This window comes from Rana temporaria, chromosome 2 (assembly GCF_905171775.1).
Source record: "Rana temporaria chromosome 2, aRanTem1.1, whole genome shotgun sequence".
Taxonomy (NCBI): domain Eukaryota; kingdom Metazoa; phylum Chordata; class Amphibia; order Anura; family Ranidae; genus Rana; species Rana temporaria.
This window is the reverse complement of record NC_053490.1, coordinates 69,937,300-69,963,773: the sequence shown is the minus strand read 5'-3', so window position 1 is coordinate 69,963,773 and position 26,474 is coordinate 69,937,300. Positions and strand designations below refer to the sequence as shown.

Genomic DNA, 26,474 nt, shown 5'->3' with positions numbered 1-26,474 from the left:
GCTATATTTAGGCAATAGTGTAACCCCTCTGATCCCCCACCATTTGTTGACATGGCTTGGATGACGTCAGTGGTTTGTATGGATGGTTTGTATGGATGGTTTGTATGGATGCGGCGGGTGCAAACACCCTTTGCTTCCTCAGCCACCACTGACAGCCAGAAGCTGTCATGTTAGTCCATGCCAAACGCCCTAAATGTTCGGCATTTGGGCGAACATCCAAACAGCCAGTGTTTGTTGCAAACAGCTCACCCCTAATCATGAAAACTAATATTAATAATATTATTTATAATAATGATATTAGACATGATATAATATTACATTAGTGGCCATTATAGATTGTTCTTACCTTGGTTGTCATTATAGCGCGCCATAAGTGTGTCTTGTTAGATTGGTGCCTGTGGAAAACTTCTACTTTACATTGGTGGACAGTGTAGTGCCCCCTTAGATTAATCAGTGTAGTGCCCCCTTTCATTGGTGGTTAGTGGAGAACTGGCTTATTACATTGGTGGTCAGAAGAGAACTGGTCCCCTACATTGGTGGGCAGTGGGGAACTGGTCCCATACATTGGTGGGCAGTGGGGAACTGACCTCTTACATTGGTTGGCAGTGGGGAACTGGTCTTCTACATTGCTGGGCAGTGGAAAACTGGCCTCTTACATTGGTGGGCAGTCTGGAACTGGCCTTTTACATTGGTGGGCAGGGGGGAACTGACCTCTTGCATTGTTGGGCAGTGGGGAACTGGCCTCTTACATTGGTGGGCAGTGGGGAACTGGCCTCTTACATTGGTGGGCAGTGGGGAACTGGCCTCTTACATTGGTGGGCAGTGGGGAACTGACCCATTACATTGGTGGTCAGTGGGGAACTGGCCTCTTACATTGGTGGGCAGTGGGGAACTGGCCTCTTACATTGGTTGGCAGTGGGGAACTGGTCTTCTACATTGCTGGGCAGTGGGAAACTGGCCTCTTATATTGGTGGGCAGTGTGGAACTGGCCTCTTACATTGGTGGGCAGTGGGGTCCTGGGGAACTGGTCTTCTACATTGCTGGGCAGTGGGAAACTGGCCTCTTATATTGGTGGGCAGTGTGGAACTGGCTCTTACATTGGTGGGCAGTGGGGAACTGGCCTCTTACATTGGTGGGCAGTGGGGAACTGACCTCTTACATTGGTGGGCAGTGGGGAACTGACCTCTTACATTGGTGGGCAGTCTGGAACTGGCCTTTTACATTGGTGGGCAGGGGGGAACTGACCTCTTGCATTGTTGGGCAGTGGGGAACTGGCCTCTTACATTGGTGGGCAGTGGGGAACTGGCCTCTTACATTGGTGGGCAGTGGGGAACTGGCCTCTTACATTGGTGGGCAGTGGGGAACTGACCTCTTACATTGGTGGGCAGTGGGGAACTGGCCTCTTACATTAATGGGCAGTGGGGAACTGACCTCCTACATTAGTAGGCAGTGGGGAAGTGGTCTTCTACATTGCTGGACAGTGGGAAACTGGCCTCTTATATTGGTGGGCAGTGTGGAACTGGCCTCTTACATTGGTGGGCAGTGGGGTCCTGGGGAACTGGTCTTCTACATTGCTGGGCAGTGGGAAACTGGCCTCTTATATTGGTGGGCAGTGTGGAACTGGCTCTTACATTGGTGGGCAGTGGGGAACTGGCCTCTTACATTGGTGGGCAGTGGGGAACTGGCCTCTTACATTGGTGGGCAGTGGGGAACTGGCTAACTGGCTTACATTGCTATCTCCTCTTATAATATGTCATTTATTTGTGTAGGTGGAACAGCATGTGTCCTTGTTGGACAGCCATTAGACACGGCTAAGGTTAAAATGCAGACATTCCCCACCATGTACAGAGGACTGATAGACTGTGCAGGGAAGGTTTACAAGCAGGTGGGCTTCCGAGGATTCTACAAAGGGACCAGCCCAGCCCTTCTTGCCAACATTGCCGAAAACTCCGTACTTTTCATGAGCTATGGCTTCTGTCAGAGGATTGTGAAGAATATTGCTGGCTTAGACAAAAATGCAGCACTAAGGTAAGCAGAATAAACATTTTTTTTTAATCCAGACACAAATATACAGTATCTCACAAAAGTGAGTACACCCCTGACATTTTTGAAAATATTTTATTTTATATCTTTTTATGTGACAACACTGAAGAAAATACACTTTTCTACAAAATTTACTGTCCCCTCAAAATAACGCAACACACAGCCATTAATGTCTAAACCGCTGCAACAAAAGTGAGTACACCCCTAAGTGAAAATGTCCGAATTGGGCCCAAAGTGTCAATATTTTGGGTGGCCAGCATTATTTTCCAGCACTGCCTTAACCCTCTTGGGCATGGTGTTCACCAGAGCTTCACAGGTTGCCACTGGAGTCCTCTTCCACTCCTCCATGATGACATCACAGAGCTGTTGGATGTTGGAGACCTTTGCGCTCCTCCACCTTCCGTTTGAGGATGCCCCACAGATGATCAATAGGATTCAGGTCTGGAGACATGCTTGGCCAGTCCATCGCCTTTACCCTCAGCTTTTTTAGCAAGGCAGTGGTCATCTGGGAGGTGTGTTTGGGGTCGTTATCATGTTGGAATACTGCCCTGCGGCCCAGTCTCTGAAGGGAGGGGATCATGCTCTGCTTCAGTATGTCACAGTACATGTTGGCATTCATGGTTCCCTCATTGAACTGTAGCTCCCCAGTGCCGGCAGCACTCATGCAGCCCCAGACCATGACACTCCCACCGCCATGCTTGACTGTAGCCAAGACACACTTGTTTTTGTACTCCTCACCTGGTTGCCGCCACACACGCTTCACACCATTTGAACCAAATACGTTTATCTTGGTCTCATCAGATCACATGACATGGTTCCAGTAATCCATGTCCTTAGTCTGCTTGTCTTCAGCAAACTGTCTGTGGGATTTCTTGTGCATCATTTTTAGAAGAGAGATGACAGCCATGCAGACCAATTTAATGAGGTGTGCGGCTCATGAGTCTATTTCTCAAAGACAACCTCTGGATATGACGCTGAGCATGTGCACTCAACTACTTTGGTCGACCATGGAGAGGCCTGTTCTGAGTAGAACCTATCCTGTTAAACCGCTGTATGGTCTTGGCCACCGTGCTGCAGGTCAGTTTCAGGGTCTTGGCAATCTTCTTATAGCCTAGGCCATCTTTATGTAGAGCGACAATTCTTTTTTTCAGACCCTCAGAGAGTTCTTTGCCATGAGGTGCCATGTTGAACTTCCAGTGACCAGTATGAGAGAGTGAGAGCGATAACACCAAATTTAACACACCTGCTCTCAATTCACACCTGAAACTTTGTAACACAAACGAGTCCCATGACATCGGTGATGGAAAATGTCCACGTAGGGGTGTACTCACTTTTGTAACCAGCAGTTTAGACATATATGGCTGTGTGTTGAGTTATTTTGATGGGACAGCAAATGTACACTGTTATATAAGCTGAACACTCACTACTTTACATTGAAGCAAATTGTCATTTCATTAGTGTTGTCACATGAAAAGTATTAAAAATAATAAAATATTTACAGAACTTTTGTGAGATACTGTATAACAGAAAAAATCTTCTTATTATTTGTAATGACCTTTTAGACATTTTTGATATTGCAAGACTGAACTATAAAATATATTTTATATATATATATATATACCGTATTTATCGGGGTATTGCGCGCTCCGGCATATAGCGCGCACCCCTAAAGTGGACCCGCATTCCTGTAAAAAAAAAAACATTTTAGTACTTACAGTTTTGGTGTCTTGCGCGGCGGCCTCGGGTCCGGCGTCCGTCTGCGGCTTCGGTGGTGTCCTCCTCGTCGGGTCCGGCGTCCTTCTGCGGTGTGCTCCCCGCTCGATCCACGCTTCCCGCACTGCGTTTGAACTACTGCACCGGCATATACCGAGCGCAGTACACGCGTGTATAGTCGGGCAGGCTCGGCTCCTCTCGCGGTCACGTCCTGTGCGTCCTGTACGTCCAGGACGTGACTGCAAGAGGAGCCGAGCCTGCCCGACTATACACGAGTGTACTGCGCTCGGTATATGCCGGCACAGTAGTTCAAACTCGGCGCGGGTATCGGCGTATATTGCGCACCCACGATTTTGCCCTGAATTTCAGGGCAAAAAAGTGCGCGGTATACGCCAATAAATACAGTGGCCCAGATTCTCGTAGAATGGCGTAACTTAGGGCGGGCGTAACGTATCTCATTTATGTTACGCCGCCGCAAGTTTTTCAGGCAAGTGCTTTATTCACAAAGGACTTGCCTGTAAAGTTGCGGCAGCGTAGCGTAAATCACCCGGCGCAAGCCCGCCTAATTCAAATTAGGCGGATAGGGGGCGTGTAGCATTTAAATTAAGCGTGTTCCCGTGCCGAACGTACTGCGCATGCGCCGTCCGTAAAATATCCCAGGGTGCATTGCTCCAAATGACGTCGCAAGGACGTCATTGGTTTCGACGTGAACGTAAATGGCATCCAGCCCCATTCACGGACGACTTACGCAAACAACGTAAATTTATAAATTTCGACGCGGGAACGACGGCCATACTTAACATTGGTTGCGCCTCATATACCCAGGGGCAACTTTACGCTGGGAAAAGCCTAATGTAAACGTTGTAACTTTACTGCGTCGGCCGCGCGTATTTCAGGAATTTCGCATATCTAGCTAATTTGCATACTCGACGGGGAAAACGACGGAGGCGACACCTAGCGGACAAAAAAAAATTGCATTTAAGATCCGGCGGCGTAAGAGCCTTACGCCTGGCGGATCTAATGGATATCTATGCGTAACTGATTCTAAGAATCAGTCGCATAGATACGACGGCCCAGATTAGGACTTACGACGGCGTACATGGCGTTGCGCCGTCGTAAGCCCTTTGAGAATCTGGGCCAGTATATATATATATACAGTGCCTTGAAAAAGTATTCATACCCCTTTCGAAATTGTCCACATTTTGTCATGTTACAACCAAAAACATAAATGTATTTTATTGGGATTTTATGTGATAGACCAACACAAAGTGGCACATAATTGTGAAGTGGAAGGAAAATAATAAATATTTTTTAAAATGCATTTGTATTCAGCCCCAACTTTGTAGAACCCCCTTTCGCTGCAATTACAGCCGCATGTATATCTCTACCAACTTTGCACATCTAGAGAGTGACATTTTTGCCCATTCTTCTTTGCAAAATAGCTCAAGCTCTGTCAGATTGGATGGAGAGCGTCTGTGAACAGCAATTTTCACGTCTTGCCACAGATTCTCAATTGGATTTAGGTCTAGACTTTGACTTGGCCATTCTAACACATGAATATGCTTCAATCCAAACCATTCCATTGTAGCTCTGGCTGTATGCTTAGGGTATTTGTCCTGCTGAAATGTAAACCTCCACCCCAGTCTCAAGTCTTTTGCAGACGCTAACAGGTTTTCTTCTAAGCTTACCCTGTATTTGGCTCCATCCATCTTCCCATCAACTCTGACCAGCTTCCCTGTCCCTGCTGAAGAAAAACATCCCCACAACATGATGCTGCCACCACCATGTTTCACAGTGGGGACGGTGTGTCCAGGGTGATGTGCAGTGTTAGTTTTCAGAAAGGACTTACGCTAACGTATCTATGCACCTTATTCAGCAAACAAGATACGCCTGAATTTTGGCTTGATACGACCAACGTAAGTCTCCTACGCCGTTGTATCTTGGGTGCATATTTACGCTGGCCGCAAGGGGCGCTTCCATTGATTTACGCATCGAATATGTAAATGACCTAGATACGCCGATTCACGAATGTACTTACGCCCGTCGCTGTAATCTACGCCGTTTACGTAAGGCGTACGTCCGGCGTAAAGTTAAGCCTCATAAAGCAGGGGTAAGTCATGCTAGGGTATGGACGTCGGAACAGCCGTCGGATTTTACGTCGTTTGCGTAAGTCGTACGTGAATGGGGCTGGGCGTAGGTTACGTTCACGTCGAAGACATTGAGCCGTTGTATCTTAGGGAGTATATGCAACGTGATTCTGAGCATGCGCGAACATGTGCATTTTGTTCGGCCCTTCATTTACATGGGGTCACGCTTCATTTCAATACATCACGCCCACTACCTGCCTACTTTGAATTAGGCGGGCTTACGCCGGCACATTTACGCTACGCCGCCGTAACTTAGGGAGCAAGTGCTTTGTGAATACTGGCCTTGCCTCTCTATGTTACGTCGGCGTAGCGCATATGAGATGCGCTACGCCCGCACAAAGATACGCCGCTGTACGTGAATCTGGGCCATAGAGTTTTGCTTTTAGGCCAAAAAGTTCAATTTCGATCTGACCAGAGCACCTTCTTCCACATGTTTTTTTTTTTTTTCCACATGTTTTCTGTGTCCCCCACGTGGCTTCTCTCAAACTGCAAACGGGACTTCCTATGGCTTTCTTCTTGCTAGTGTTTGGACTAATAGTTGTCCTGTGGACAGATTCTCCCACCTGAGCTGTGGATCTCCAGAGTTATCATGGGCCACTTGGCTGCTTCTCTGATAAATGCTCTCCTTGCCCGGCCTGTCAGTTTAGGTGGACGGCCATGTCTTGGTAGGTTTGCAGTTGTGCCATACTCTTTCTATTTCCAGATGATGGATTGAACAGTGCTCTGTGAGATGTTCAAAGCTTGGGATATTTTTGTAAAACCTAACCCTGCTTTATACTTCTCCACAACTTGATCCCTGGCCTGTCTGGTGTGTTCCTTCGCCTTCATGATGCTGTTTGTGCAATAAGGTTTTCTAACAAACCTCTGAGGGCTTCACAGAACAGCTGTATTTATACAGAGATTAAATTACACCCATGAGGACTCTATTTACTAATTAGGTGACTTCTGAAGGCAATTGGTTCCACTAGATTTTAGTTAGGGGTATCAGAGTTAGGAGGGCTAAATACCACACTTTTCAGATATCTCTTTAACCACTTCCATACCAGGCACTTACGTATCTTCCCGCCCAAGCCAATTTTCAGCTTTCAGCACTGTCGCACTTTGAATGGCAATTGCGCGGTCATGCTACACTGTACCCAAACAAAATTGGCGTCCTTTTTTCCCCACAAATAGAGCTTTCTTTTGGTGGTATTTGATCACCTCTGCGATTTTTTTTTTGCGCAACAACTAAAAAAAGACCAAAAATTTGGAAAAAAATTACGTTTTTTTTTTTTTTCTGTAATTTTTTTGTAAATAAGTAAGTTTTCTCTTTCAATTACGGGCACTGATATGGTGGCACTGAAGGGCACAGATGAGATGGCACTGATGGACATCGATGAGGTAGTACTGACGGGCACAGATGAGGTGGCACTGATTGGCGGCGCTGGTATGCGGCACTGATGGGCACACATAGGTGGCACTCATGGGCACACATAGGTGGCACTGATGGGCACTCATGGGCGGCACTGATGGGCACTCATGGGCGGCACTGATGGGCACTCATGGGCGGCACTGATGGGCACTCATAGGCGGCACAGATGGGCACTCATGGGCGGCACAGATGGGCACTCATGGGCGGCACAGATGGGCACTGTGGGGTGGCACAGATGGGCACTGTGGGGTGGCACTGATGGGCACTGTGGGGTGGCACTGATGGACACTGTGGGGCGGCACTGATGGACACTGTGGGGTGGCACTGATTTACTTGTTGCCAGTCAGTGCCCATTTGTGGGCACTGATTGGCATCTTTTTTTTTTGCATCTTTTTTTTTTTCCCCCAGACTTTTTTTTTTTTTTGGACTTTTTTTTTTCCCGTTTTTTTTTGTTTTGCCCTTCCCTGGTGGGCATCCCTGGTGGTCCATGTGGCGATCCGAGGGGGGGCTGCGCTGATAAACAATCAGCGCGAACCCCCCCTGTCAGGAGAGCCGCCGATCGGCTCTCCTCTACTCGCGTCTGTCAGACGCGAGTGAGGAAGAGCCATCAACGGCTCTTCCTGTTTACACCGTGATCAGCGGTGGTTGGACACGGCTGATCACGTGGTAAAGAGTCTCCGTGAGAGACTCTTTACCGAGATCGGTGTTGAGGGGTGTCAGACTGACACCCCGCAACAACGATCGCCGCGATGCGCGCCCCCGGGGGCGCGCAGCGGCTCAGAATCCTGAGGACGTCATATGACGTCCAGTCAGGATTCTACAACCACTTTGCCGACGTCAATATGTCATTGGCGGGCGGCAAGTGGTTAAAAAAAGAATTTGAAAACCATTTATCATTTTCCTTTGACTTCTCAATTATGGGCCACTTTGTGTTGGTCTATCGCATAAAATCCTAATAAAATACATTTACGTTTTGGAACGTATGGAAATGTGGAACATTTCAAGGGGTATGAATACTTTTTCAAGGTACTGTGTGTGTGTGTGTATATATATATATATATATATATATATATATATATATATATATATATATATATATGTGTGTGTGTGTGTGTATATATATATATATAAATATATATATATAAAATATAGGCCCAGATCCACAAAGAAGTTACGTTGGCGTATATATTGATACGCCGCGTAACTTCTAGGATGCTCCGGCGTATCTTTATTTTGTATCCACAAAACAAGATACGCCTGAAGCTGGGCTAGATCCGACTGACGTACGTCTTAGTACGCCGTCGGATCTAAGGTGCATATTTTCGCTGGCCGCTAGGTGTCGCTTCCGTTGATTTCCGCATTGAGTATGCAAATGAGATAGATACGCCAATCCACAAACGTACGTCCGCCCGGTGCATTTTTTTACGTAGTTTATTTAAGGCTTTTTTCGGCGTAACGTTACCCCTGCTATATGAGGCGTACGCAATGTTAAGTATGGACGTCGGGCCAGCGTAGAATTTTCCGTTGTGTCCGTAGTTTGCGGAAAACGTTTGCGAATAGGGCTTTGCGTAAATTACGTTCACGTCGTCTAGGCATTGAGCGGGCGTAATTTAATTTGAAAATTCGACGTGATACTGAGCATGCGTCATTTACGTGGGGTCAAGCTTATTTTAAATAAAACACGCCCCCCTGTTCATCATTCGAATTCCGCGCCCTTACGCCGGGAGATTTACGCTACGCCGCCGTAACTTTAGAGGCAAGTGCTTTGTGAATACAGCACTTGCCTCTCAAAGTAGCGGCGGCGTAGCGTAACTACGATACGCTACGCCTGCCTAAAATTACGCCGGGCTACGTGGATCTGGCCCATAATGTCCAAACTGTGGACTTTAGGCTCACAGCAGGGGTCTGGTGTGTCCCTGTTCACCATTTCAGGTCCAACTTCAGCCTGAATTTTCGGTTTAATTCGGACCTGAAACAGACCAAAAGACGCACAGGGCTCCTGTGCAATTTTGCACCAGAGCCACAGTGGAGATATATCAATCGGCTCCATAGAGAGCCGGTCAAAATCTCCTGCTATTGCCAATTGGATTCGGGGAATTCGCATCCAATTCACAATAGTGCAAACCCAGCCTTAAAGAAGAGTATATTTACATATTCTCAATTAGCAGTACAATAGCTTTAAAACAAGCCTTCACTGATCTCTCTAGCTGTATGTACTGCAAAGTAATTCATTCTCAAAGATCACACAAAAATATTTTCAAACTATCTGGTGTGTGTGTAAGGCCCTGTTCAAAAGGGAGGATTAGCTGCTTGCTTCATGCAGGATTGTCTTTTACCGGCAGTGGGATGCACAGGTGTTGCATGCATCCTTGTGCCTGCGACCCATTGTTGTCTGTTGGGACATGCGGCTGCACAGAAACAGGCGCTGTCTCCAAATATGACATGTGAAGCGGGTGCAGGTCCCTAAACGCACACAGGGTGAGTTTGAGGACCCGCTTCCGTTTGTCATATTGGGACACAGCACAGCCTTTAGCTACACAGGTAGAATGAGGGCTTGTTTTAACCACTTCCCGACCTCCTCATGTACATATACGTCGGCAGAATGGCACGGACAGGCACAATCACGTACCTGTACGTCCTCTGCTAGACGTGGGTGGGGGGTCCGATCGGGACCACCCCCCCCCGGTACATGCGGAGGTCGGGTCCGCTCGGGGAGTGATCCGGGACGACGGCGTGGCTATTTGTTTATAGCCGCTCCGTCGCGATCGCTCCCCGGAGCTGAAGAACGGGGAGAGCCGTATGTAAACACGGCTTCCCCGTGCTTCACTGTGGCGGCGCATCGATCGAGTGATCCCTTTTATAGGGAAGACTCGATCGATGGTGTCAGTCCTACAGCCACACCCCCCTACACTAGTAAACACACACACAGTGATCCCTAAATGTTACAGTGCCCCCTGTGTTTAACTCCCAAACTGCAACTGTCATTTTTTACAATAAAGAATGCAATTTAAATGCATTTTTTGCTGTGAAAATGACAATGGTCCCAAAAATGTGTCAAAATTGTCCGAAGTGTCCGCCATAATGTCGCAGTCACGAAAAAAATCGCTGATCGCCGCCATTAGTAGTAAAAAAAAATAAAAAAAATAAAAATGCAAAAAAACTATCCCCTATTTTGTAAACGCTATAAATTTTGCGCAAACCAACCGATAAACGATTATTGCGATTTTTTTTACCAAAAATAGGTAGAAGAATACGTATCGGCCTAAACTGAGGAAAAAAAAAATGTATATATGTTTTGGGGGATATTTATTACAGCAAAAAGTAAAAAATATTGTTTTTTTTTCAAAATTGTCGCTCTATTTTTGTTTATAGCGCAAAAAATAAAAACCGCAGAGGTGATCAAATACCACCAAAAGAAAGCTCTATTTGTGGGGAAAAAAGGACGCCAATTTTGTTTGGGAGCCACGTCGCACGACCGCGCAATTGTCTGTTAAAGCGACGCAGTACCGAACTGTAAAAACCCCTTGGGTCTTTAGGCAGCAATATGGTCCGGGGCTTAAGTGGTTAAAGTGATTTTTACTACTAGTGTAAAGTATGGAAATCCTTAGGCCTCATGTACACTGCAGCTGATAAACAGACGTTTAGGTCGAGAACGCCAGAAAAACGCAGCGTCCATTACTAGCTGTTAAGTTCCAGTGTTCAGGAAAGCTTTTCAAACATCCTTCATGTGTATAGTCTGGACTCAGGGTCACTTTAGGCCAATGCTGTATCTTGGCCTAGGCCAACAAGGCCCAGGCCTAGGGCAGCATCTTGCAGGGGGACAGCATGAAAAGAGTTACCGCCAGCTTGTGCTACACTTTTAGTGCAGTGCCAGTCATATGAGGTGGACTGGGCTGCAAGACAAATCGGTCTTGCGCCCCCATAAAGCTGCCGCACTGCTGCCGGTATGATAGGGGTGGCGCAGACACAAGTGACACAGATATGGTCACATATACCTGTCAGGTAGGTAGTAGGACTCTCCTGCAATCCTTTGCTTGTGTCAGTTGTACATATTAACGAAACTTAATTTTATTTCTGTTGATTGCCATCCGTTCATTTCCTGCCCCATAGCCAAACAGGAAGTGAGAGGGAATCTCTGCAGATTAAGGTAATCCCTCCCACACCAAAGCCCTCAGAACTAGTGTTCCCACTGGAAAATTTAAGGGCAGGTCTTAAACAGGAAGGGGTGTGACCTTGACAGGAAAGGGCGGATCATATTTAAATTAGGGGTTCCACAAAATTAGTCAGGCCTAGGGCAGCACAAAACCTAAATACACCACTGCTTTAGGCTTTACCAATTCTGTCTTTAATCCCAAAATCGTATTTATAAGTGAACTGAAATGCATATGATACCCTGTATTGATTAATAATCATTATCCTATAACCAATAATTACATGATTTTTCTCAGTGACCTCCAATATGCGACTGCAGGCTCGTTTGCCAGCTTTTTTTCCGCCCTGGTTCTATGTCCGACGGAGCTGGTGAAATGCCGCCTACAGGCCATGCATGAATTGCAAGTGTCTGGCAAGATCATTCAGGAACAAAAGTAAGTTTAGATTAAATATATTGATAAAGAGTGGTTAGAGGCATTCCATAAAGAGGTGCTCACCTAAATTCCCAGCATTCATTTATAAATGTGAAAGAGCTGGCCCATTAAATATAATACAAGGATATTCTGTAAGACTCAAGGGGACAAGAAAGTATCTGTTTTGTCTGCAATTACAAGTCAGATTTGTGCCACTTGCCCCATAATGTGTGTGTGTACTGTATATATATACAGTACCTGTTGCCGAGAATGTGTTTCCAGCACAACAGCATCGCGCTGATTCTTGGCGACAGGGTGCCGACATCTCGCACTCGCTGGAATAGACAAAGCACATTCCAGCGAGCGCGTCATAGAAGCAACGGGAGATCCGACTTCGATTCCCACCAATTCTAGCTGCAGCGTTTGGTATTAATCCTGAGAGGGAACTCCACACCCAATTTCAAATAAAAAAACGGCACTGCGCCCCCAACCCAGAGCACCCTGTCCCCATGTTGATAAGGACAGGGCCTCTTCCCGACAACCCTGGCCGTTGGTTGTCGGGGTCTGCGGGCGGGGGGGCTTATCGGAATCTGGGAGACCCCTTTAATAAGGGGGCCCCCAGATACCGGCCCCCCACCCTAGGTGAATGAATATGGGGTACATCGTACCCCTACCCATTCACCTGGAGGCAAAGTGTAAAAGAAAATAAACACACAACACAGGGTTTTTAAAGAAATGTATTAGTCAGCTCCGGGGGCCCTCACTATCTTCTTTAGCTCTTTTAGCAGGGGGGGCTTCTTCCTCTCTCCGGGGGGGCCTTCTTCTTCCGCTCACCGGGAAGGCCTTCTTCTTCCGCTCACCGGGGGGGTGGGGCCTTCTTCCGCTCACCGGGGGTCTTCTCCCTTCTTCTCCGCTGTCATCTCGGCCCTGGTTCTTCTCCCGCTCGCTCTCCGGTGCCTTCTTCTTCAGGGTTGGCCGCCGCTATGTTCGTGTGTTAGCTCGATTACTAGCAGCGGCCAGCCCGCTTTTCTTCTGTCTTCTTCTCATGTTGACACGACGCTTCTTCCCGCTGATATGCCGGGTGTCCAGGGCGCGATGATTTATATAGGCCTCTCCTATGATGTCACAGTCCCATCATGCTCCGGTACCTACCCACGTGGGTAGGTACCGGAGCATGGTGGGACTGTGACATCATATAAGAGGCCTATATAAATCATCGTGCACCGGACACCCGGCATATCAGCGGGAAGAAGCGTCATGTCAACATGGGAAGAAGACAGAAGAAGAGCGGGCTGGCCGCTGCTAGTAATCGAGCTAACACACGAAGATAGCGGCGGCCAACCCTGAAGAAGAAGGCACCGGAGAGCGAGCGGGAGAAGAACAGGGGCCGAGATGACAGCGGAGAAGACGGGAGAAGACCCCCGGTGAGCGGAAGAAGAAGGCCCCCCCCGGTGAGCGGAAGAAGAAGGCCCCCCTGGAGAGCGGAAGAAGAAGGCCCCCCCCTGCTAAAAGAGCTAAAGAAGACGGGGGGGCCCCCAGAGCTGACTAATAAATGACTTTCAGGATTCATACCAAAAATCTTGTATTTAGTCCCTTATCCCCTCCAAGAGCTTACATACTATTGATGTTAGGCTAACTGGTCTGTATATCCCAGGGATGTATTTTGGGCCCTTTTTAAATATTGGTGCTACATTGGCTTTTCTTCAATCAGCTGGTATCATTCCAGTAAGTAGACTGTCAGTAAAAAATAGAAACAATGGTCTGGCAATTACCTGAGTTCCCTAAGGACCCTCTGGTGCAAGCCATCTGGTCCCGGTGACTTATTAATGTTAAGTTTTTTAAGAATTACATTTTTTTTTTTACCTTAACTTTTTCAGACATATTGATAAATGAGACTCAGTATTGTATCTGTAATGTTGTGTACAGGATATCTCATGTGATGTCTGTGCTTGTGTCAGTACAGTGTGGGCAGTGCTGAAAGGCATTATGCAGAAGGAAGGTCCCTTTGGCTTGTACCGGGGTCTGGTCAGCACAATATGCAGAGAAATGCCTGGATACTTCGTCTTCTTTGGCGGATACGAGTTTAGCAGATCACTCTTAACTTCAGATGGAAAATCAAAGGATGAGCTTGGTAAGTAATGAATTCAAACGTTGATCTTGCTGGTCTGGATTTCACTTAAAACTCTGTTTTATTAGAGCCTTAAAGAACAACTTCAAGCATAACCAAAGTCCACAAAAAATGACATATATGCTTTAAGTTTCAGTTCTGAATTGTTCCATCCTGTTTCTTTAAATTTCTGTACATTCAGTCCTAAAAAATATCCTAGAGATCCTCATCTGCATTAATTTACCTTAGGCCTGTGTTTACAATTAATTCTTTTCTTACAATATCTTCCTTTGTAGCCTCCACTGAGATGTGCAGAGAGAGTGATAACAATTGATAAACCGGTGTGAAAGCCATCACCAGTGTCCCTTTAGACAAGCATGTTCCTCCCTGCTGGCCACTGTATGGTGCAGACTTTAGCTGTGCTGTGCTGATCAGTTGTTTTATTACTGTTCCAGAAGAAGGTCTGAAAATGTAATGAAGCAGCGGATGGTCAGGCATCTGAGAATGTAATTAATCATCTGATGAACAGTTTCATCCCTAGAACATGCACATTTAAAAGGTGCCTGGGGATATGTTCTTTCACTTTTGCAATCAGCAGGAAGCTGATGTATCGTCCTCACCCCAGCTGGCTGTTATAAAACAGAATATCAATGTCAGAAATATAAAAAAACAGCAGCTACAGGGATAGACTGCACACATTTTTAAAGCAAGAAAAAACATTGCTACAATACTAAAACAGCATTTTGAGTCAGTGAGCAATGCTCTTTATTGATATATAAAGTAATAAATGAGACCTTTTTAGACCTTTAAAACAATTGTATAAAAAAAGTTGTTGTGTTCACTTAAAGTGGTATATCCCTTCTTAACCAGGGCCCGGATTCAGATAGAATTGTCTATCTATCGGCGTGCCTAACGTATCGGCGAAACGTTACGCCGCCGTAAATTAGGGCGCACGTTCCGTATTCAGAAATAAGTTGCGCCCTATGTTACGGCGGCGCCACGTATGTGTGTCGGCGTAAGCCCGCCTAATTCAAATGTGGATGATGTGGGCGTGTTTTATTTAAATTACATGTGACCCCACGTATTTGACGTTCGTGAAAAAATCCCAGTGCGCATGCTCGAAATTTCGCCGCAAATCGTCAATGCTTTAGACGTGAACGTAACTCAAGTACAGCCCTATTCGCAAACGGCTTACGCAAACGACGTAAAATTGTTAAAACTCGACGCGGGAACGACGTCCATACTTAACATTAGCTACGCCTCATATAGCAGAGGTGACTTTACGCCGGAAAAAGCCTAACGTAAACGACGTAAAAAAATGCGCCGGCCGGACGTACGTTTCTGAATCAGCGTAAATACCTAATTAGCATATTCCTCACGTAACTATACGGAAGCGCCACCTAGCGGCCATCGTAAATATGCAGCCTAAGATAAGTCACTTACACCTGTCGGATCTTAGGGAAATCTATGCGTAACTGATTCTCTGAATCAGTCGCAAAGATACGACGGCCCGCACTCAGGGATACGACGGCCTATCCGGAGATACGCCGTCGTATCTCCTTTCTGAATCCGGGCCCATAAGTTTATTTTCCAAACTACAGCCAGTTGACTAAAATATGCCTTTTACTGATTCAATACTGCCGTATATATATATGTACGGCGGTATTGAATTGGTTATATATATACAACCTTGTATGGAAGCTGCAGCTACAGTCATGACCCTGGTATTGTTTTTTAGGTCTGGCAATTCCGCACATTGTAAAATGAATCCTAGAAGCTGTACAGCTGCTGGATTACTTCTACAGGCCACATTTTCCGATCAGGGAACCCTGTAAGAATACCACCAACGGCATCAGCTTCCCTGGACACAGTGAGAGGAACTGATGTTGTTCTGTGTGACGTCAGAAACAGGAAGCGAAGAGAAATCCCTTCCGGTTTCAGTCTCTTAGTTTACAGGCCGTTGCTGGCTTGTGAAGCAGCAGACCAAACCAATTTCAGTTTGATTAGCTGCTTTGGAGGGCAGAGGAGAGATCTGGGGTCTTTTTTTCCCGGCTGTGCAAGGAGAGGAGAGCAGGTCTATAGGAGGAGAAGAATATTTCATGTGTAAAAACGCACATACTGTATCGTACATTTACAGCCATTCCCATTGAAGTCTATGGGACCAAAAGGCCTAAATATACAAAAAAAAGCACAAAAACATTCAATGTAAAATGTATTCATTAAAAATGAATGTATTCATTTAAATTTGGTTCTTTAATCCCCTTGCTGCCCAGGCCAATTTTCAGCGTTCAGCACTGTCACGCTTTAAAAGACAATTGCGCGGTCGTGCGACGTGGCTCCCAAACAAAATTGACGTCCTTTTTTTCCCACAAATAGAGCTTTGCGCTAAAAACAAAAAAAGACTGACAATTTTGAAAAAAACAAACAAACATTTTTTTTTTTTTTTTTTCCTATTATAAATATCCCAATTTTTTTTCCTCAGTTTAGGCCAATGCGTATTCTTCTACATATTTTTGGTAAAAAAATCGCAATAAGCGTATATTGATTGGTTTGTGCAAAAGTTATAGCGCCTACAAAATAGGGGATAGATTTATGACATTTATTGTTATAATTTTTTTTTTTACTAGTAATGGCGGCGTTCTGTGTTTTTCGTCAGGACTGCGATATTGCAGCGGACAGATCGGACACGTTTGACACTATTTTGGGACCATTCACATTTATACAGCGAACAGTGCTATAAATATGCACAGATTACTGTATCTGTGCATATTAATGTGATTAATGTGACTAGCAGGGAAGGGGTTAACACTAGAGGGCAATCAAGGGGTTAATGTGTTCCCTAGGGAGTGATTCTTACTGTAGGGGGAGGGGACTGACTGGGGGAGGTGACTGATCAGTGTCCCTATGTACAAAGGACACAGCATCGGTCTCCTCTCCCTGACAGGACGTGGATCTCTGTGTTTACACACAGAAATCCATGGGCCAGATTCACAAAAGGGATACGCAGGCGTATCTCTGTTTCTATCTATGCGGCTGATTCATATAATCAGTTACGCATAGATATCCCTAAAATCCGACAGGTGTAATTGTTTTACACTGTCGGATCTTAGGATGCAGTACCGCGGCCGCCGCTGGGGGGAGTTTGCGTCGTAAACCAGCGTCGGGTATGCAAATTAGGAGTTACGGCGGATCCACAACGGTTTTTCGCGTTTGCTACATCAAAAATTGCGGCGGTGTAACTTATCTAGGATAAGTTACGCCGCCGCGATTCTACGTGAATCTGGCCCCATGTCCCTGCTCTGTGACGAGCAATCGCGGGTGCCCAGCGGACATCGCGGGCACGCGCATCGGGTCCCCAGTGATACGGCGAGTGCCTGCCACACTGCGGAAATCACAGGACGTCATATGACGGCCACCCGGAGGGACGAAGGGTTCCTGCGGCCGTCATATGACAATACCCTGGGCGGGAAGTGGTTAATTGATAAAATATTTTTTTTTCAGCTTGTGATTATTTGTAAAATATATGTGGCCCCCGTACTGAATAGTTTGGAGACCCCAGGTAAAGAATATATCAGTGGCACTCTTGCCACACAGATGACACCAACTGCATTGAAAAGCTCCATTCTCAGGAGTATTGCCCCTGCCTAAGACAAATGCCCCAGTCATAGGTTGGTGGCCGTGGCAGGCAAGTACACTTTGAAGGCCAACTCCCAGTACAGCCACTTGAAACACACCATCCTGACACATTCCTAATATACAGTGTACATATCTTTTTACACTGTGACTTTCCCTTCTAGGTCCAGTACCATTGATGATCAGCGGTGGATGTGGAGGGTGCGCTCTGTGGCTTGTTATATATCCTTTAGACTGTATCAAGTCCAGGATCCAGGTCCTCTCCATCACAGAGAAGCAAGCCGGCTTCCTGGGGACATGTTCCAGTATTGTGAAGAATGAAGGTATGTCTGCTTTTTTTATTTGCAGCGTTTCCAACTGCATGAATGTGTACTGGAGTTAGTAGAATGTTGTTGTGAAAACTGGAGGATTTCATCACTTTTTGAGCACCGTGCAGTGAACATGCTGTGACATAACCACAGATCACTTCTAAGGGGCAGATCCACGTACCTTTGCGCCGGGCGCAGCGTATCTAAGATACACTACGCCGCCGTAACTTATTTTTTTTATTTCGAATCCTCAAAGAATTTGCGCCGTAAGTTACGGCGGCGTAGTGTATCTCTGGCGGCGTAAGGGCGCGGAATTCAAATTGATGTTATGGGGGCGTGTTTTATGTAAATACGTCGTGACCCGACGTAAACAAAGTTTTTTTTAAACTGCGCATGCGCCGTCCGTGGGGGTATCCCAGTGCGCATGCTCGAAATTAAACCGGAACCAGCCAATGCTTACGACGGTGACGTCATTCTACGCAAATTCCTATTCGCGAACGACTTACGCAAACAGGGTAAAAAATTCAAAATTGGACGCGGGAACGACGGCCATACTTAACATTGAGTACGCCTCAGAATAGCAGCTTTAACTATACGCCGGAAAAAGGCGAACGCAAACGACGTAAAAACAATGCGCCGGCCGGACGTACATTCGTGGATCGCCGTAACTAGCTAATTTGCATACTCGACGCGGAATTCGACGGAGACGCCACCTAGCGGCCGCCCAAAAATCGCAGCTTAGATCCGACGGCGTACGCCTGTCGGATCTAGCCGAGATGCCGTCGTATCTTGTTTTGAGGATACAAAACAAAGATACAGCGCGCAAAATTTTAAATTACGCCGGCGTATCAAGAGATACGCCGGCGTAATTTCTTTGTGGATCTGCCCCTAAGTCTATATGCATCTTCGTAGATACGCCGTCGTAACTCTGAATCTACGCCGTCGTAAATTTAAGCGTATTCTGGAAACCAGATACGCTTAAATTAGGCTAAGATACGAGCGGTGTAAGTCTCCTACGCCGTCGTATCTTAAAGTGTAATTTTTAGGCTGGCCGCTAGGTGGCGCTTCCGTTGAGTTCAGCGTAGAATATGTAAATGACTAGATAGGCCGATTCACGAACGTATGTGCGCCCGTCGCAGTAAAGATACACCGTTTCCGTAAGAGATACGCCGCGTAAAGATAAAGCTGGCCCTAGGAGGCGTAGTCAATGTTAAGTATGGCCGTCGTTCCCCCTTCGAAATTTGAACATTTTACGTTGTTTGCGTAAGTCGTCCGTGAATGGGGCTGGACGTAATTTACGTTCACGTCGAAATCAATACGTCCTTGCGGCGTACTTTGGAGCAATGCACACTGGGATATGTACACGGATGGCGCATGCGCCGTTCGTAAAAAACGTCAGTCACGTTGGGTCACGAGTAATTAACATAAAACACGCCCCCTCATCCTCATTTGAATTAGGCGCGCTTACGCCGGCCGCATTTACGCTACGCCGCCGTAAGTTAGGAGGCAAGTACTTTGTGAATACAGTACTTGCCTCTCTGACTTACGGCGGCGTAGCGTAAATACGATATGCTACGCCGCCGGAAAGATGCGCCGCCGTACCTGAATCTAGGTATATAACTTTTGTGAAAACCAGTATATGCTTATTGGATTTTTTTTTTTTTTTTTACCAAAAATATATAGCAGAATAAATATTGGTCTAAATTAATAAAGAATATGGATATTTTTTTATTGGATATGTTTTATAGCAGAAAGTTAAAAAAAAAAAAAAAATTCAAAATTGGCGTGCTTTATTTGTTTATAGCACAAAACATAAAAAAGGCAGAGGTGATCAAATACCACAAAAAAAGAAAGCTCTATTTGTGGGGGAAAAAAATAACATTGTTTTTGTTTGGGTGCAGCGTCACATGACCGCCCAATTGTCAGTTAAAGTAACGCAGTGCCGTATTGCAAAAAATGGCCTGGTCATGAAGGGGGGTACATTTTCCAGAGGTAAGGTGGTTAATATTACTTTACTTTTTTCTTGACTGAGGCACATCTACAGTATGCAGTAACATGCACCCGCAGCCTTCTATACACAACCCATGAAAAACAGGAACACCAAAAGCATTATTGTATTTCATGGTTAGGCAGCAAAGCTGAATCTACCAGTAGGGGACCCTGCAAGTGAAAATGATTGGATATGTTCTTCCCTTTTCTACCCTTTTCTATTCTTGTTGATTCAGTCCTATGTTAACCACTTGCCGCCCGCCAATGACAAATTGACGTCGGCAAAGTGGTTGTAGAATCCTGACTGGACGTCATATGACGTCCTCAGGATTCTGAGCCGCTGCGCGCCCCCGGGGGCGCGCATCGCGGCGATCGTTGTTGCGGGGTGTCAGTCTGACACCCCGCAAAACACCGATCTCGGTAAAGAGTCTCTCACGGAGACTCTTTACCACGTGATCAGCCGTGTCCGGCTGATGTAAACAGGAAGAGCCGTTGATGGCTCTTCCTCACTCGCGTCTGACAGACGCGAGTAGAGGAGAGCCGATCGGCGGCTCTCCTGACAGGGGGGGTTCGCGCTGATTGTTTATCAGCGCAGCCCCCCCTCGGATCGCCACATGGACCACCAGGGAAGCCCACCCTGGACCACCAGGGAAGGGCAGATAAAAAAAAAAGGCTGCAAAAAAAAAAAGGCTGTAAAAAAAAAAAAAAAAAAAAAAGCATTTAAAAAAAAAAGATGCCAATCAGTGCCCACAAATGGGCACTGACTGGCAACATAGGTAAATCAGTGTCGCCCCAGTGTCCATCAGTGCCACCCCACATTGTCCATCAGTGCCACCCTACAGTGTCCATCAGTGCACCCCCACAGTGCCCATCCATGCCCAGTGCCCACCTATCAGTGCCCATCTGTGCCACCCATAAGTAGCCATCAGTGCCACCCATAAGTGCCGCCCATGAGTGCCCATCTGTGCCGCCTATGAGTGCCCAGTGCCGCCCATGAGTGCCCATCAGTGCCGCCCATGAGTGCCCATCAGTGCCGCCTATGTGTGCCCATCAGTGCCGCCTATGTGTGCCCATCAGTGCCGCCTATGTGTGCCCATCAGTGCCGCCTATGTGTGCCCATCAGTGCCGCATACAAGCGCCGCCAATCAGTGCCACCTCATCTGTGCCCGTCAGTACTACCTCATCGATGTCCATCAGTGCCATCTCATCGGTGCCCATCAGTGCCGCCATATCAGTGCCCGTAATTGAAAGAGAAAACTTACTTATTTACCAAAAAATTAACAGAAAAAAATAAAAACTTATTTTTGTTTCAAAATTTTCAGTCTTTTTTTAGTTGTTGCACAAAAAAAAAAAAAACGCAGAGGTGATCAAATACCACCAAAAGAAAGCTCTATTTGTGGGAAAAAAGGACGCCAATTTTGTTTGGGTACAGTGTAGCATGACCGCGCAATTGCCATTCAAAGTGCGACAGTGCTGAAAGCTGAAAATTGGCTTGGGCGGGAAGGTGTATACGTGCCCTGTATGGAAGTGGTTAATACTGTAGCTGCTGACTTGGGACCCCCAGCTCCGGCATGTTTAGACAGCTGTGACTCCATGCAGCTTCACAGCCGGCTTCCCACTGCGCATGCATGAGTCGCGCTACTCTTTGTGACTGGTCCCTCAGTCTTCCAGGACCTGTGACATTCCAGAAGGCTGCGGGCAAAGGAAGGAAAATTAGAGCAGGTTCTAAATTTTTAATGCCCATTTTTCTCGTCGAGAAAAAAGCTCTGGAGCATACACACATGACCGTTTTTAACGACCAATTAAAAAAATTGCATTTTCTCGTCATAAAAAATGGTCGTGTGTACGCGGCTTAAGTCTTTTGACTAAAATGCCAATTTAGTTTGTCGTATTTTAGTCATCTCGTTTGTTTTAGTCAACTAAAATAGTGTTCATTTAGTCGACAAAATTTACACTGGAACGTTTGCAGCCTACATACAGTCGGCTGCGAACGTTCCAGTGTAAATTTTGTTGACTAAACCATTTTAGTAGCTGCTGACTTACTTACTTTTTTTTTTAAAACAACTGGAGTTCCTCTTTTTGTTTGATGTCGTGCATTGTGGTGCAACCAGGCCCAGATTTCCCACAAGGCCACTGAGGCCTGGCCTTGGGGTGGCAGGGCTCCAAGGGGCGGCAGTGGCATGGAGTCCCCCGACGCCCGGAAGGTACAGTTAAGGGCGGTAAGTTATGGGGGAATCCGCTCGCTCGTTAACAAATGATTGCGGCGATGTCGCCAAAATCACTTGTAAAATATGTGCTCCCTTCCGTCCTCCCCCCCACCCCACATACCTCTCTCTGCTGGCTCTGTCTTCGGGACTCCGTCCTCCCCCGGGCCATCGAGTCTGTCTCCTGTCCCTGCTGCCGATGTACACAGTGAGAGGGGAGAGCTGTGCTCTTCCCATCTCAGCTGTGATAGGAGTTCTAGCACAGTGCTAGGACTCCTGTTTTGGAGGTGACAGGGTCAATAAAGAGAACATGTCACCTCCAATTGCTATCACACAGGAAATAGTTTTCTCCTGTGTGATAGCAAAAAAGTTAAGTGAAAAAAAAATGATAAAAAATAAATAAATAATAAGAAATAATAATTAAATTAATAAAATAAAAAAGTAAAGAATAAGAAAAATAAGAAGAAAAATAATAAGAAAATGATACAAAAATTTAAGAAAGTAAGCGACAAGCTACTAATAAATAGAATAAAAAAGTGATAAAAACGTAAAAAAACAAACAAAATATTTGATCTAACCATGCCGCACATTCTCCGTTGATTTGGGGGGGGGGGGTTCGGTTGGCGGGGAGGAGGTGCATTGTGGAACCTGGCCTTTGGGCGGCAGGGAGAGAAAATCCGGCCCTGGGTGCAACAGAAGTTATTTGCTGGGGGTCAAACACTTAATGGCCACTTTATTAGGTACACCTTGCTAGTACCGGGTTGGGCCCCCTTAATTCTTTGTGGCATAGATTCAACAAGGTGTTGGAAACGTTACTCATTGACATGATAGCATCGCACAGCTGCTGTAGATTTGTCGGCTGCACATCCATGATGCAAATCTGTTCCACCACATCCCAAAGGTGCTCTATTGGATTGAGATCTGGTGACTATGGAGGCCATTGGAGTGCAGTGACCTCATTGTCCAGTGGTGAGAAGATGGGTACATTGTAGTCATATAGGGATGGGCATGGTCAGCAACAATACTCAGTTAGGCTGTGGGGTTTAAATGATGCTCAATTGGTACTAAGGGGCCCAAAGTGTGCCAAGAAAATACCCCCCACACCATTACACCACCAGCCTGAACCATTGATACAAGTCAGGATGGTTTCATGTTTTCATGTTGTTTACGCCAAAATCTGAATATCGCAGCTGATATCGAGTCTCATCAGACCAGGCAACTTCTTCCAATCTTCTATTGTCCAATTTTGGTGAGCTTGTGTGAATTGAAGCCTCGGTCTCCTGTTCTTAGCTGACAGGAGTGGCACACAATGTGGTCTTCTGCTGCTGTAGCCTATCTGCTTCAAGGTTTGATGTGTTGTGTGTTCAGAGATGCTATTCTGCATACCTTGGTTGTAACAAGTGCTTATTTGAGTTACTGTTGCCTTTCTATCATCTCAAAACTAGTCTGCCCATTCTCCTCTGACATCAACAAGACATTTTCCTCCACACAACTGCCACTCTCTGAATATTTTCTCTTTATCAGATCATTCTCTGTAAACCCGAGAGATAGTTGTGTGTGAAAATCCCAGTAGATCAGCAGTTTTTGAAATACTCAGATCAGCCCACCTGGTACCAACAACCATGCTACATTTGGAGTCACTTAAATACAGGGCAGGGTGAGGCGATCGTAGTTGTTGAGCGGGGGGGGGGGTTATACTTCGTACCTCTTCATCCACAACTGCAGGGCTCTTCTTGCTTCCTCCTCCCATGCTGCATGGCTCGTGCTGCATGGCTCTTCCTGCTTCCTCCTCCCATGCTGCATGGCTCGTGCTGCATGGCTCTTCCTGCTTCCTCCTCCCATGCTGCATGGCTCTTCCTGCTTCCTCCTCCCATGCTGCATGGCTCGTGCTGCATGGCTCGTGCTGCATGGCTCTTCCTGCTTCCTCCTCTCATGCTGCATGGCTCTTCCTGCTTCCTCCTCCCATGCTTCATGGCTCCTCCTGCTTCCTCCTCCCATGCTGCATGGCTCGTGCTGCATGGCTCTGCCTGCTTCCTCCTCCCATGCTGCATGGCTCGTGCTGCTTCCTCCTCCCATGCTGCATGGCTCTTCCTGCTTCCTCTTCCCAAGCTACATGGCTCGTGCTGCATGGCTCTTCCTGCTTCCTCCTCCCATGCTGCATGGCTCTTCCTGTTTCCTCCTCCCATGCTGCATGGCTCTTCCTGCTTCCTCCTCTCATGCTGCATGGCTCGTGTTGCATGGCTCTTCCTGCTTCCTCCTCCCATGCTGCATGGCTCTTCCTGCTTCCTCCTCCCATGCTGCATGGCTCGTGCTGCATGGCTCTTCCTGCTTCCTCCTCCCATGCTGCATGGCTCTTCCTGCTTCCTCCTCCCATGCTGCATGGCTCGTGCTGCATGGCTCTTCCTGCTTCCTCCTCCCATGCTGCATGGCTCGTGCTACATGACTTCCTGCTTCCTCCTCCCATGCTGCATGGCTCTTCCTGCTTCCTCCCATGCTGCATGGCTCGTGCTGCATGGCTCTTCCTGCTTCCTCCTCCCATGCTGCATGGCTCTTCCTGCTTCCTCCTCCCAAGTCATCTTCACCGCATCTAGATGCCTAAATGCATTGAGTTGCTGCCATGTGATTGGCTGATTAGCAATTTCTGTTACAAAGCAATTGAACAGGTGTACCTAATAAAGTGGGCAGTGATTGTATATAAGCTACTCAGCAATATCACACATCAGGGTGGATCTCAAGTCGTGCATTACAATTTTTGTTTTTTGTGTGTTTATAAAACAGGTCCTGTATACTGTATTGTGTTTGTATTTAGCTGTTTGGCTGGAGATGATCTTTATAACTGTTGATGATTTGCTGCTCTGTCTTTACTTGTAGGATTCCTGGCATTATACTCGGGACTGAAGCCTACACTGATCCGCGCTTTCCCAGCCAACGCCATCCTCTTCCTGGTCTTTGAGTACAGCAGGAAACTGATGATGCAGCGGGCAGAGTCCTATTGATCTGCAGCTCATATTGCCTGCCGGGATATGTATTATCTAAGGGTTAGGATGCAATACTGCACACTACATGTCACCTGTGTGAGCTGACGCTGGTGCTGGGTGTCCACTAATGTCTGGTGAAAGCGAATCATTTTATTCCGCCTTTCATTAGACTTATTACAAAGTCTCAGAGATCAGAGAGATATTACTGTCTAATGTTGGCTTTACCAGGCTATGTTGCAAATTTCCAGTATTTGCCCAATTATCAATCACCAAGAAGTTCTTTGCAACAAGACCGACATCTACATTTTATTCTGTTATATCAACAGAAGAATTTGCGATAGTAACTTGTCCAAATGACCTGTTTGTAAAAAGTTTTAATTGTGTTAGGTTTTGGAAAAAAACTATAGTTTCCAGTGTATTGGAAGCTTTTTATTTTTATGTTTAATGTTAAATTCAGATGCTACCACTCCACCTGGCTAAGCCCTGCACCTTGTGGCAAGTCTAGAGTCTGGGCACTTGTGTGTCTGCAGGATGACAGGCATTAAAGTCACAAGCTTTTCCTGTGCCTCCCCTAGAGGGCGCCCTCAGACATATTGTCCTCCTGCCCTTATCTCAGGAATGGCTCTATGTGTGTGTAATGATTAAATCAAGGATGCCCAACCAGTGGCCCAGGGGCCACATGTGGCCCACAGAGCCCTCTGATGTGGCCCACGACCTCCTGCTCTGGGATGGAATAGAATACTGTTATTAAAGGTAAGTTTATTATTAAAATCACAGTGTATATATTGGTGTATCTGTTCTGCAGTGGGCTGCTATCTAACTGATCCGCAGGTGCAGAGCAATACACCTGTGGGTTACCTGCACCGAGCCATAGACTTCTATTACCTGCGAGTTTTGTGAGCTTTCTGAAAGTGCACAACACCTACAGGATATAATAGAAGTCTATGGCAGCTTACCTGCAGGAAAGCCACAGGTGAACTGTGCTGCACCCGGGTAAACAACAGTGCATCAGTGTGAAAGCAGCCTTAGGCCCCTTTCACACGGTCAGCCTGACCCAATCGGACCTTCCATTCACCTCTAAGGAGTGGCAGATATAAATTGACTTGTGTCCGTTTGCAAACACCTACCTCCAATCTGATTCGCTAAAAAAAAAAGAGTAGAGTGGGCTCTATAGAGTAGAGTGGGCTGCCATCCACCCGCTCTGCTCATTGTGGCCCGTGACCGGTTACCAAGTTGCTTAAGTGTCCCTCGCTCTTCAAAAGGTTGGGCACCCCTGGATTAAAGGGTTATTTTACCTTTAAAAAAAAAGCAGTCCATGAACACTATTTCCATCATTTCAAATGGATTTGATTTAAAAATATCAATCTATGCGCCTG

The 26,474-nt window shown here is 46.5% G+C and overlaps 1 protein-coding gene across 2 annotated transcripts in view; it reads left to right on the top strand.

The window, feature by feature from the left end:
• Positions 1 to 25,818, top strand: part of LOC120929119 (mitochondrial ornithine transporter 1-like) — a 43,776-nt gene extending 17,958 nt beyond the window's left edge. For both annotated transcript variants that reach the window (XM_040340348.1, XM_040340349.1), the window contains exons 3-7: positions 1,770 to 2,028; positions 11,763 to 11,900; positions 13,838 to 14,010; positions 17,784 to 17,942; positions 24,992 to 25,818. In XM_040340348.1, coding sequence (XP_040196282.1) covers positions 1,770 to 2,028; positions 11,763 to 11,900; positions 13,838 to 14,010; positions 17,784 to 17,942; positions 24,992 to 25,116 — 854 coding nt within the window. In that variant the 3' untranslated portion in view covers positions 25,117 to 25,818. The remainder of the gene's footprint in view (positions 1 to 1,769; positions 2,029 to 11,762; positions 11,901 to 13,837; positions 14,011 to 17,783; positions 17,943 to 24,991) is intronic.
• Positions 25,819 to 26,474: the final 656 nt, after the last annotated feature.